At 31.1% G+C, this 14102-nt stretch overlaps 1 protein-coding gene across 1 annotated transcript; it reads left to right on the top strand.

Moving 5' to 3' along the window:
- The first annotated feature begins 1260 nt into the window (after positions 1–1260).
- Positions 1261–13727, top strand: LOC110918113 (NAC domain-containing protein 76). The gene is made up of 3 exons (XM_022162486.2): positions 1261–1637; positions 1876–2147; positions 13011–13727. Exons 1-3 carry the CDS (start codon positions 1469–1471, stop codon positions 13494–13496), a joined length of 927 nt encoding a protein of 308 aa, XP_022018178.1. The 5' UTR covers positions 1261–1468; the 3' UTR covers positions 13497–13727.
- Positions 13728–14102: the final 375 nt, after the last annotated feature.

The raw sequence follows: 14102 nt of genomic DNA on the forward strand, positions 1-14102 counted from the left end.
AAAAAAGAAAAAGATAAGGTGGATAAAGATGCTATGCTCAATACGATGTCACAAATTGAAGCTATGTTAGCAAGTACAATTTGAAGATAGGCTATAAACACATGGTTTTGAATGTTTTGATGTTTATCGTAATAGGATTTTTTAGTTATTTGATGTTTTAGCTGGTATTTCTATTAGAATGTTTTATACGCTTTTGATACACATATGTTTTATATAATTTTGGGTTTTCATGATCTTATTAGACGTTTTATATAATTTTGTAATTTTATTGATTGTGTAACTTTTATGAAAAAAGCAGGGAAAAATGAAAAATCAAGCTGAATAAAAAACCAATATTCAAGCAATCACAAAATGATAGCAAATAATGGTAGCAAATAATTCAACAAGCTCGCTAAATGGTGGCAAATCAGTATCAAACATGGTGGTTAAATGGTAGCAAATCGGTAGCAAACAAGGTGGACCGCAGCAAACTTTTCAATGAAAATGGTGGTTAAATGGTGGCAAATCGGTAGCAAACAAGGTGGACCGTTGCAAACAAGAAGCGGTGGCAAATAATTTTGACCAATTTTGTGGTGGCAAAAGTAAGGTAGCAAAATATAAAAATGGTGGCTATTTGGTGGCATTAGGGCAATTGACACGGGTGTTTTTGCCACCGCATTTTTGGTGGCGAAATGGTGACAACAGGGAAATTGCTACTGTTTTGTGACCAAAAGTTTCATGACAAAAACCCTTTTTTCTAGTAGTGTAACAAAAAATCAAGACAGTTGGAGTAAACATATTGACATAAAGTATCACTATGTTAGAAGTCCGGTTGGGGACAAGCAGGGTGAATTAAAGTCTTGCAACATACAAGAAGAGGTACAAAAGCCTTGAGACAAGAACCATTTTGTTATCCAAGATAAAGGCTTGATCAGTCACGACTATTTGAACTTAGGCCAGGGAGGTAGTACGGATTTTATGTTATGTTTACAAAATAGTAGTAGTTGTTAGGATTTTATGTTTTGATTATTTGCATTATCATGTTATGTTTACGAAAGCAACTAATATTTCTGTCTCATTTACTAGATTCAAATAGTTAAGTATTCTAACCGAGGTGAATTAAATGGTTCACTTGCGGAAACGAATTAAATGGTTCTCTCTGCGATTTGTCATTCTATTGAACAAGGAGTACTCTTAAGAGTTATGAGGGTAGCTCATCACCGTATTACTTTTACTTTTCTTCTTTCTTTTTCTTTATAGCCTTTCCTTGTTAACTCATATTTGCAATATCTTGTTCTCTCTACTCTCTCTCTCTCTCTCTCTCTCTCACACACACACACCCCCACATACACACACACACTTACTTTCTCTCTCTATAAATGCTTAAGATTTTGTAAGGATCCTAATTTACAACTAATGCAAAGTTGGTGATAAATATGATGCAGAATTAAATAAGTACGATACAGACTTGTTATTTTTTAGTTTTATCATGGACACTATGGGTCAGTCATCACTTGTTCCTCCTGGATTTCGATTTCATCCAACGGATGAAGAACTTGTAGGCTACTATCTAAGGAAGAAAGTTGCATCTCAAAAGATCGATCTTGATGTCATTAGAGATATCGATCTGTACCAGATCGAACCATGGGATCTGATAGGTAACACATACTACCTCCTAGGGTTTTTTATGTGTTGCAAGATCCAGCATTCTGTGCTTAAGATTCTTTCTTTCTAATTAGGGTTAGGGTTTTTTTTTTTTCTTTTCATTTCTTCATAGTTTTTAATATGTGCCCATTTTCTAATATATTATATACTTGCCATAGCAAGAAGTATATTTTCAATATACTTGTTGATGAAACATTAAATGGTCACTAATGTTCCATTATCTTTATTCAGAGATATGTCGTATTGGATATGAGGAGCAAACTGAATGGTATTTCTTCAGTCACAATGATAAAAAGTATCTCACTGGGACAAGAACAAACAGATCAACAATGACCGGTTTTTGGAAGGCTACTGGAAGAGACAAGGAGGTGTACGAAAATCGAAGGCTTATAGGAATGAGAAAAACTCTTGTGTTCTATAAAGGAAGAGCACCAAAAGGACAAAAAACTGACTGGATCATGTACGAATACAGGCTTGAATCCAAAGAAAATGGTTCTCTTCAGGTAAGAAATTTGATTCCTTCTTTAAAATGGTTCTTGATTACCACAAATTCCGTTCTCTTCATCTTTTTTCATTTCTTAATGTCAAATATTTACTTTTTTCTTTGAAAAAAATATGTTTTTTATTAACATACACACAACTTTTGGGTTTTATGGTTTATAATTGCACATAACTTTATAAATAGTATAAATCAGTCTCAAAATAGAGTATTTGAAATCATAAGCGGAAAATATAAAAACGTCAAGAACAAGTATATACTTTTTGTTGTGGAAATGTAATCCTAAAATAACCAAAGATTTGTGTTCTATATATAGAACAATCACAACATCTAATTGATCTAATACAATACTTTGTGAAAGAGTGTTTTAATTGAGGGTTATACTCATAACAACAGTAATTTTTATGTTCACTAGTACAAAAAAAAGGAGCCTTATACAACGGTGATTAACATCTAATAAAACAGTTGTTGGTACTGGTATAAGAAAAGGAGACATTTACACCGGTTCCATTAGTAATTGAAAAAGAAACTTAACTATGGAAAGTTTGTAAAATAAAAATGTGTATTTTTTATATTTTTTTAAGTAGTTTTGGTTTTGCTTACGCTAGTTCTTTTGGTTCTCGGCATAAATGCTAGTTCCTAACGTATCTTCACTATATATATATATATATATATATATATATATATAGGATAAGGATCATGTGAGAATTAGTTTGCTAATTGAGAAACTTGAGAAGCATTCTGGACCACACATTTTCTCTAAGCTTTTCGTAATATACACATATGTATAGTTTAAAATTGACTATATACATATGTGTATAATTCAATATACATATATGTATATACTCAATTTTAAACTATACATATGTGTATATTACGAAAAGCTTAGAAAAATGTGTGGTCCAGAATGGTTCTCAAGTTTCTCAAATAGGGTGGACTTCTCTTAGGATCCCTACCATATATATATATATATATATATATATATATATATATATATATATATATATATATATGGGAAAAATAAAACGAAAGCCCACTTGAGTTGAAAAAACTTAAAAAAAACCTTTGTAAAAACCCTATGCAATATTTTTATTTTTTTCTACAAAAATAAGAAATGTAACATACATATATTTAAACATTTTATAAAAGAAAAAACAAAATAGGGCCGAGTAGTTTATCTTTTAAAAAATGTTAAAAGTTTCATGTTACATAATATATATGTCCAAAAAAAATGTAACATACAAATTTTGAACATTTAAAAAAAAACTAGTAGACGCTTTTTACATTTTTTTTAATAAAATGTTCAAGTACATTTATGTTATATTCCATGTTTTTTAGAAAAATAAAATAAAGATGTTACATAGGGTTTTCTTGAGTTTTCTCAACTCAAGTGGGTTTTCGATTTATCTTTTATATATATATATATATATATATATATATATATATATATATATAGAGAGAGAGAGAGAGAGATGAGGGTTATCTTGAGAACGCTAAATATTGCGAGAACCGTGAGAACAAATGAAAAAACCAATCAAAATCGAATTTTTTTAATACAAACCTCATTGTAATTAAAATACAATATTAGAAAAAGAATTTACAACAGCAAATAGTTCATTTCTCCTCTCAAAATCACTCTTATTAGATTCTTTACGCATGTGTAAATTTTCTTTGTTTACGAATTCATGTAAATTTAAATGTAAATTTAATTTTTAACATTGTATTTGAACAATAATGATAAGTGTAAAAAGAAATTTTGAATTTGAATTGTTTTTGATCAAGTTGTTGTGATTTTTTCATTTGTTCTCACAGTTCTCGCGATATTTATCGTTCTCATTTAAACCCTCCCCCATATATATATATATAAGTAAGATGGTTCAAATGAAAACCACTTTTATTGTGAAAACTCGAAAACTAACTAAAAAAAACCTAAAAAACACACAATTTTTTTTTTCATTTTTTTTATAAAAATCGCTGGTTTTTATATATGAAAAAAAAATTCAAAAAAAAAAAATTGTAGTACACATTCACATGTGTGGTATTACACATGTACTACACATGTGTATTATTACACATGTGAACTACACAATTTTTTTTTTAAATTTTTTTATATAAAAAAACCTGCGAAAATTATTATGCAAAAAAATAAATAAATAAATAAATTTTTTGGTATGTTTTTTTGGCTTTTTTAGTTAGTTTTCGAGTTTTCACAATAATTAGTGGTTTTCATTTGAACCTTCCCCTACATATATATATATATATATATATATATATATATATATATATATATATATATATATAGGGCTGGGTTCATTTCAGAACTCTAAATAATTGCAAACTTTCAGAACTCCTAATAAACAATCATTTTATATATATATTTTTTTGTATTTAGGATTTTTTTATCATCTATTATATGTATTTTTATGATTACATACATGTTAAAAACATTTGAAAAACATAGATCAATTTTTAACATCCACAGCTTCTCTATTCTTTTTACGTTTGATGGTTTACGTCGGCGCGAACGCTTACGTTTTATGTTCGACCAAAATAAACTAGCCTTTTTATTTTAATATTTCCCTTATTACATTTTTCACGTTTGATGTTTTACGTAGGCGTTTTTTTACGTTTGATGTTTCACATCGGCGTTTTTTTCTTACGTTTGATTTTTACGTCACCATCGCCGTCACAGAACCACCACCGCCGCCGAATTCTACATCACCCCCTTCCACTTCATTCAACACTGTCGCCGCCATCCACATCACCCCCGATCAGTCATCCTGTCGGGATCCGTTCCCCGATCCGCCACCATCACCGGCGACCCCACCCCTTTCCGTCGTCTGCATCACCCCAATCCGTCATCTTGATGGGAAGCTGGATCGCTTTAGGGTTAAACATTTACATATGCAAACATTTTCAAAAAAAAAAAAAAAAACTTGTACATTTGAAACCGACAAAACCACCACCACCCCCGTCACCATCGTCGTGCCACCACCATCTCCGTCACAGAACCACCACCGCTGCTGGCGCCGTCTACGTCACCCTGATCAGTCATCTTGCCGGGTATCCTTTCCTCGATCCGCCACCATCACCGGCGACCCCACCCCTTTCCGTCTTCCACGGTGGTTCCGCTGTCTTCGAACACCACAACCACCTCGATCTAAGTCTAACTTCTGGGCATTTTCTTTTAGATCTTGATTTGCTTTCTACATATATTGAATATGATAAATCAAACATTTTTTTTAATCTCCATTTGTTTTTTTTTACTGTAAAATGAGAGAAAGAGAAATATGAGAAGAAAGAGCAATATTCTATTGTAAAAGAAAACGAAGGAGAAGGAAAGAAAGAAAGTGGATGTGACTTTTAAAAATAAGAGAGAGAAAAATGATGTGACATCAAGAGTAAAAGACTACATCGCCCTTTTAATTTAATTTGAATATAGGGGATGTGTTAAAATTTTGTTGGATGATAGGAGTTCTCATGGTTCTTACAACTAGTAGTGGTTCCTCTTTGAACTGAATCATATATATAGGGGAAGGTTCAAATGAAAACCACTAGTTATTGTGAAAACTCGAAAACTAACTAAAAAAGCCAAAAAAACATATAAATTTTTTTTTTGCATAATAATTTTCGCAGGTTTTTTTATATAATTTTTTTTTTGTATAGTGCACATGTGTAATACTACACATGTGCATGTGCACTACACATGTGTATTATTACTCATGTGTACTACAATTTTTTTTTTTGAAAAAAAAGTTTTTTTTCATATATAAAAACCAGCGATTTTTATAAAAAAAAATTGAACAAAAAATTTTTTTTGTGTGTGTGTTTTTAGGCTTTTTTTAGTTAGTTTTCGAGTTTTCACAATAAAAGTGGTTTTCATTTGAACCATCCCCTATATATATATATATATGTGTGTGTGTGTGTGTGATCAGGAGAAAACGGCTCAAAGTGTGAAAACGGTGGGAAAGATTCTCAGCCACAAGATCTTAGTGGCTTGTGCCTAAGATTGATGCGGTGGTGGTTTTGTATATACTAGGGGCCTTGAACTATCAGAAGGGGTAAATGGGAAGATTCAAAAAAGGGTGCCCATGCTAATCACATGCCATTTTCCCCGAACATATTTAAACGCCAAACTTTATTATACGCGATTGTTTTTTCAAAAAAATCACACCGTAAAATTCAGCGTTTTTTATTTTTCCAATGAGTATACTATTGATATATTTTTCGAAAAAAATGAAGTGGGTTTTTTATGGCGTTTTTTTAAAGTTGATTTTTTATGGCGTTTTTCAACTAGTTTTTTATGGCGTTTTCTAAAATAAGTGTTTTTATGGCGTTTTCAGCTGAGTTTTTCATGGTGTTTTTCTGAACTGGGTGTTTTATGGCGTTTTCAACTTAGTATTTTTATAACGTTTTTCTGAACTGAGTGTTTTAATGGCGTTTTCAACTGAGTTTTTATGATGTTTTTCTGAACTGTGTGTTTTATGGCGTTTTCAACTGGGGATTTTTCATGACGTTTTCTAAACTGGATGTTTTTATGGCGTTTTTATTTGAACACCCAATTCATGTTATTTTTTTTAATTTCAAAAGTATAGCAATAGTATACTCGTTAGAAAGATAATAAAACACTCGATTTTATGGTGTATTTTTTAAAAAATAATCACGTATAGAAAAGTTACGAGAGTTTAAAAAAGATGGTGGAATATGCGTGTGAGTAGCATGTGCATGAATTTCTTGACAATATTACCCTTAGTGTAAGTTAGCACCAACGCCACATGTCAACACCAAAATCGTTCTCACCATTTTCACACTTTTAGACGTTTTCCCTAAATCTCACCCGTATATATAGTTTTCAATATGCGTTATTAGGTCTTTGAGTTTTATAACATGCGTAATTTTCATCTTGTACGTATTATATATTAAGAAATATTGTACGTTAACCCAACCATGTATACATGCACACACACACACACATATATAGGGTGGGGGTTGGCTTCAAAGTCCATTTTTCCTACAAAGTATAAAAAGTCATAAAACATCATAATGTCAACCATAAAACACACTCAAAACTCACAAATAGCAAAGTGAAGATTACTAAAACGCCATATTTGTGGGTTTTGTGTTGTATTTTAGATGTTAAGGATTTGATTATCGAATGACTAATATTGGTATGTTTTATGTTGATTATCATGTTGTGTTTTATATTCATAGTTCTACGATGGTGTGTTTGAAGTTTTTATGGACTCTTAGGGTTTGGATATTGTGTTTTTGTGATCTCCACTCTTTCATTTGTGGGTTTTGAGTGTGTTTTATGGTTGAAATTGTGGTGTGTTATATCTTTGTATACTTTGTAGGAAAAATAAACTTTGTAGCTGAATCCCACCCTATATATATATAGGGTAGGGTTCATGAGTGAACAATGATATATTTGTGAACAAAATAAACTTATCCTGACCATTGATTTTGTAGATCTATATTTTTTTCTTTAGTGGCAAGATTTTAATTATCTTTTGTAACTTACATGTAATTTAATAGACATGAGGGTATAATTGTATTTTTCTCTCTTCATTTAATTAATTGATTTTTTTTCTCTCCTGATTTCTTTTTCCAATTAAAAAATATTTAATTACATTCTCTATATTTTTTTCTCACACAAATTACCTAACTTAATATTTGATAATTTAAAAGAAAAAATACAAACATTATTAAATATTGTTCCATCTAGAACAAGATTAAAAATATTTAATTACATTATCTATACATATATGTATTAGATCAATATCTGATGAAAAGATGCATAGTGGACAATATGTAATAATACACAAGTGTATAAGTCTGGTATATATCGACTTGTATACACTATGCACTTGAATAATACACATGTGTATACGTCTGGTATATACTGACCTGTATATACATATGTACTTGAATAATATGCAGGTGTATAAATCTGGTATATACCAACCTGTGGGAACAAGATGTAATAGTACACAAGTGTATAAGTCTTGTATATACTGACACGTATACACATATGTTAAAAACATAATTTAATTAGGTTTAATATTTAATTTTAAAAAGAACGTAAGAGTTTATTTAAAAGAAACATTAGCCCTTCAATCTCTTATAATTAAAATAATGGAGAATTAATTAAAAACGAGAGAGAGAGAGAGAGAGAGAGAGAGAGAGTTAAGAGAGGAGAAAATTAAGGGATTTTAATTAAACATACTTGGCTAATGTCAATCTTACCCTTTTAATCTAAAAAATAATCAAGGGTCAAGATTAGTTCACACAGTTCACTCTCAAGAAGTTGTTCACTCTTTAACCTAATCCTATATATATCAAGGGTCAAGATTAGTTTTTAGCATTTTAACTTGGGGGGGGGGGTTTAGGTTTTTTGAGGAGTTTAGTTTTTAGCATTTAGGTTGGGGGGGGGGGTGGGTGGTTAGGTTTTTCTTTTTTTTTTTGGGGGGGGGGAGGGGGTGTGGGTTAGGTTTTTTAGCTATTTTAGGTTGTGTTCACATTGGTTATCACGATTCTCGCAATAAAGGTGGTTCTCACATGAACCTTACCATATATATATATATATATATATATATATATATATATATATATATATATAGGATAAGGATCATTACAGAACACTAATTATTGCGAGAACAAAAAGAACAACTCCATATCACTAAATTTGGGATTTAAGGTTCATATTTCTTAAATTTTATGTTTCTTACATTCATATATGTATTATATATACATAAAAATCATATATTTTTTCCTACACATAGTATACATACATGTAGGTAATTTAGCCTACACATAACTTACATGTGTGTAGGTTATTTAAAAACTGAAGATTTTTCATATTTTGTTTTAAATTCTTGTGTGAGAAACAATAAATCTTACATTTATAACATTTTCATTTATTTTTTAGGTTTTTAGGATTGAAAAAATAAGTGATTTATTTTGTTCTGTGTGTGCTTGCAATATTAAGTGTTCTGCATAGAACCTTCGCCTATATATATATATATATATATATATATATATATATATATATATATTCAAGACTAGTGTAAATTAACTATATATAAAAGATAAAGGTCGGTGGCTACAGTACCACCAACCCTTATCTCATATTCTTTTGTTTTACTTTTGAAGCCCATTTTGGTTTTTAATTACCTTTTTGTTTTTTTAGAGACATGTGTGTTTATGGTGATGATGTGTTTTTCTTTATTTATCTTTTTTTTTGTTTTCATTCTTATTCAACACTATTTCATAATCTGATGTATTGGAAAAGGTTTTTGTTAAATACGCTTTAATGTAATTTTTGGTTTCAAAACAAGACGAGTCAACGATATAAAGTTCTATTTTTATGTACGTTTTGAGTTGCACTTCGTTTTGTCGTAAATTTTGTTTGGAAACAAATTAGATGAAATATAATACGTTTTCATTCGACCATATAAATTTTAGTTAGTATAAGTTTCGACGTAAGTTTAGTTCGGAAACGAGCAGGGTTTATCACGCTGCGTACAACGCCAACACATGTGTATATTTTGTGTGCATTTTGAGTTGGTCTACGTTTCAACTTAATTTTTGTTTGAAAACAAGTCGTGTCAAATATAATATATTTTCATTCAACGGTATGAATTTGGATTACTCTACGCTTTACGTAAATTTAGTTAAAAAACGAGTCGCGTTGATTGTAATCTATAATTTATAACGTCACATACGGCGCCGCCGCCGCAACGCGCGGCGGATAAAAAACCTAGTTATCAACCAAATATAGTGGTTTAAGTTTGACAACTGTAAATAATCATTAATAAAAACTAACCAAATATTTATTTTTTCGAAACATAATCAACTAAATACAATTGTTTATAATAACTAAATACATTGATGATTTACAATCAACCAAATTCAATGATTTTAATTTCATTCTAAATATAGTAAAAACTTTCATAATTTTAATTTTAACCATTCAACTAATATTCTAAACTATACAAAACATATTAACTGATGTTACAAAATGAAATTTCAAATATTCGAACTATCTGAACATAATAGACATCTAAAAGTTTTCATAGCTTTAACTTAGTGCTTGTATGTTCCGAATCACAGAATTTTATTAAAAAAGATTCAAAGTTCGTCATCATATCAGCATAGCCTCCTTATTTTTCATAAAATCCTCAATGACCCGTTTAACTATTTTCTATCTCTTTTTTTCTTTCACCAACTCGTTGATGACTCAATTCAACCTTTTATTATTTGTTCCCTTCTGACACAAAGCAAAAGATTGTAAGAAAAGAGACAATTTCATATTATACAAAAATCCTAAAACCAATAATTAGAGGAAAAAAGTATAAAGACAAGTTAAGATGGTACACACACCTTGTATTTAATTCTCCTTTGTTTCAAAAGCGACTATTTTAAACAAAGGCTCAATCATTTCTAATTTTAGTATCAAAATACACTCACAAGCTCTACATGTAGAGTGAGATCAAAGCCAATGTGGTGAACTAGGAACCTGTAAAAACAACAAATAAATAAATTACTTAAGGTTTAAAAAAAAAGTAAATACAAATCCAAAAAATCTAAACTTTCTATGATCACGAACTAACGAATTCAGATCCTATGTATTCCCGGACAATCTGAAGTCAGAACCACCCGAATACTGTTGCATGTCTTCTGAATTTCAATATATTCTAATGAAATTTTTATTCCCCCTTATTTTTTCAAATTCTGACCTCTGTATACTTATCACTGAATTCCCCTCAAAATAAGCAAATTCAGTCCTATCCGTTCACTAAAAAACTCAACTATGCGGAAAATGTGACATTTTGCTTCACAAAAGTCAGTTTTTCATCATTGCGGATTTTTCTATTTGGCCCATTAATAGTCACTACTCCAAATGATAAACATTCTGCATATGTATACGTGACTACCCCACTATCTTCAAAACTTTGTGATCTCATCATCAAATCTATTCAAATCTATTCTCTGAATCCTCCGACGGTGTCCCCGAACAGCCCGTATTTGACGTTAAAATCTCGAAAAAAATATCTATCACCAAATTTTTCTGGACACTCCTCTGGTCACTACGATCAAAAAATGCCTTTTTTAGGCATTTGGACACTTCCGCGCGGATGAGAACCTTTCACGCGGATATATCTACATTCTTGCGAATGAAGTACTTTCGTGCGGATGTATCTACATTCGTGCGAATGAAGTACTTTTGTGCGGATGTAGTTCCTCCGTTCAAACACCGTTGATTCAATTTTTCGATCCAAAATCTTTATTTCTGCGAATTTTATGTTGATTCTTTCACAGACTAGGTCGAAATTCAATATTAATCAATCTTATGGTCTCAGTTTTACTTTTTGTCTGTGAATTGACCATTTATTTGATGTTTTACGTCTGAAATCCCCTAAAAGTCCATAATTCATGAATGTAGATGATTCAGTCAATTGTTAGATCGATTGAATCGGTTTCGTAGCTCTGATACCAATTGTTGGAGTAGTAACGGTTCATTATAGAACACAAGTTCTGCGTTTAATCTGATTTAACGTGCGGAATCCGTTAAACCGACCCGTAATCGAGACACGAACGTAAATACTAAACGTTTTATTATGATCCTGACGACAACCTGACAGAGTTTCAACTCTACGACACATAATACACCTAATCTATTGTTGATCCGTATGAAGACTTGAAGAGCGCTGCTTGAAGGGTTACTTGAACGGATATATAGTAGGTATTTATAGTAGATGATGAAGTAAGTCCGTACGTATGAAGATTTCTAGCTCCGTACTAATGTAAATGGTTTACATCCGTATGTATATAATGTTCCATGTTCTTCCTTATGTGTGTAATTGCTCACTCATGTTGACTATATTTTTTAAAAGTTGACTTTCTAAGTTTATGCATGCCAATGATGATGTAATGATGATTTAGGACTTATGGATGTCATCTTGGATGACCACATCATATTTGATCAAATCCGCTCTCTCCATATTATACTAAATCCTAAATCATCCTAATCACTCCTAAATCTACCTAGCGAAGCCTCTTCCGGTATAATACAGACTCAAGACACTTGATATTACATGTATAGTTAGATTTCTACTATGGCCAGACGAATAGTGCACTAATAGAATTGGCTCTACTACTGATGTTCAATTACTCCTTGGAAATCAATTCCTAGTGGATTTTAACTTTCAGATCCTAACCATATAGCCGAAGAGAGATCCCACAAAGGACTCAAATCCTTTAATACCCACATGCAGTGTTGCCTTGATCCTGACAAAGGGACGTAGACCCTTGAAATCTTGTCAAGAGGGAACTACCCACTTGAACCAAATGGTTAGTTGGTGTTGCAAATAAGAATAGTCTTTGATGTTTTTTTTTTCAATTCTTATCTTGATAAGAAAAAAATAAAAATATTTTCTTCTATGCCTCTTATCAAATTATCCTTGTACCTTTAAGTTTAGGCCTATAACGTATCTATATGGAATTCTTGGTTTACAAGAATTGTTGTTTTTTTCATATATAAACAGTATGCCAAAGTAGTATGCAGTAGCCACCTAGCTTCTAAACAAACTTCTTCTACAATTCCACTATACTATTATGATTTCTTCGGTCTTATAACTTTTTATATCATTCCATTTTGACCAAATTTATTCACTTAAATGGTGTATGCAATATAAGTTATAGGTCGACAAGTCTTGATTTTTTATACTATTAATTCTCACTCATGAGTCAATAAGCATTTATTTTTTATACATCAATTTATACGTGGTATAAGTTACTTTTTTTTTGTAGGTTGTCCTAATTTTTATTGTAGCGTTACTTGAGAATGGTTATAATTTTCTTGCAGGAAGAAGGATGGGTTGTGTGCCGCACATTCAAGAAGCCAACAACAGGACAACCAAAATACTCTGAAGGATGGGAATCAAACTTCTTCTACAATAGGTGGATGCATGCCAGGCCGACCATGGATCCACTAGATTATATCACAAGTCAGCCTTCTAGTTCTATATTTTCAAATAGCTTCATGTGCAAGCAAGAATTGGAAGCAAATGAGAATTTAAAGTTTGTTCATTGTGATCAATTCGAACAACTTCCACAACTCAAGAGCCCATCTCTCCTGTCAATTAAGTGGCCTAGCTCTATATATTCATTGGTGTCTCCATTAGGCAATAATGACAAGGAAGATGATCTACCAGTAGGGATAAACATAATCAATGATACTAGCAACAATAATAAAGTGACTGATTGGAGAGCTCTTGATAAGTTTTTAGCTTCTCAACTTAGTCAACATGATCGATATGGGATCGGGGATGGATCGTCTTCAAGTTTGTGATGGGACAAATTATGAACATTTGATAAGTGTTAAATATGAATATGTGATAATATGGAATATAATGAATAATCACCATAGTAGCTTGATATGTATAAGAGTTATTGGGAGTGCATATTTCATATGTGACACATATGGAATGTAATGCATAATCACCGTAGTAGTTTGGGAGTGTATATTTGATAAGCGATAAATATGGAATATAATGAATAATCACCATAGTTGTTTGATATGTATAAGAGTTCGGATAATCTTGATATGTATGTGTGTGTGTGTGTGTGTATATATATATGATCATGAAGGATTCAAAATAGTATTAGTAAGTCTCCATCTTTGGATTGTGAATTATTCATACAAAATATAAATAATTACTAATTTGGTTATTGTTGTTAAAAGAAAAATGTTAATGCATTTTAGTTTATCCGTTGTTGTACGAATAGGCTTAGTGTAGTCGTGTGTGCTAAATAGGTGAATAGTTGAATTGTAAGAAAGGATCAGGTTGATCGCTTACAATTGAAAATGATCAAGCTGAATGTTTAGGGTGTGTGGCTTCATGATTTAAATTCTAAATGATCAAGCCACCCGATAAATACCTGATCATTTGCATTT

Source organism: Helianthus annuus, chromosome 16 (assembly GCF_002127325.2).
Source record: "Helianthus annuus cultivar XRQ/B chromosome 16, HanXRQr2.0-SUNRISE, whole genome shotgun sequence".
NCBI classification, from domain to species: Eukaryota; Viridiplantae; Streptophyta; class Magnoliopsida; order Asterales; family Asteraceae; genus Helianthus; species Helianthus annuus.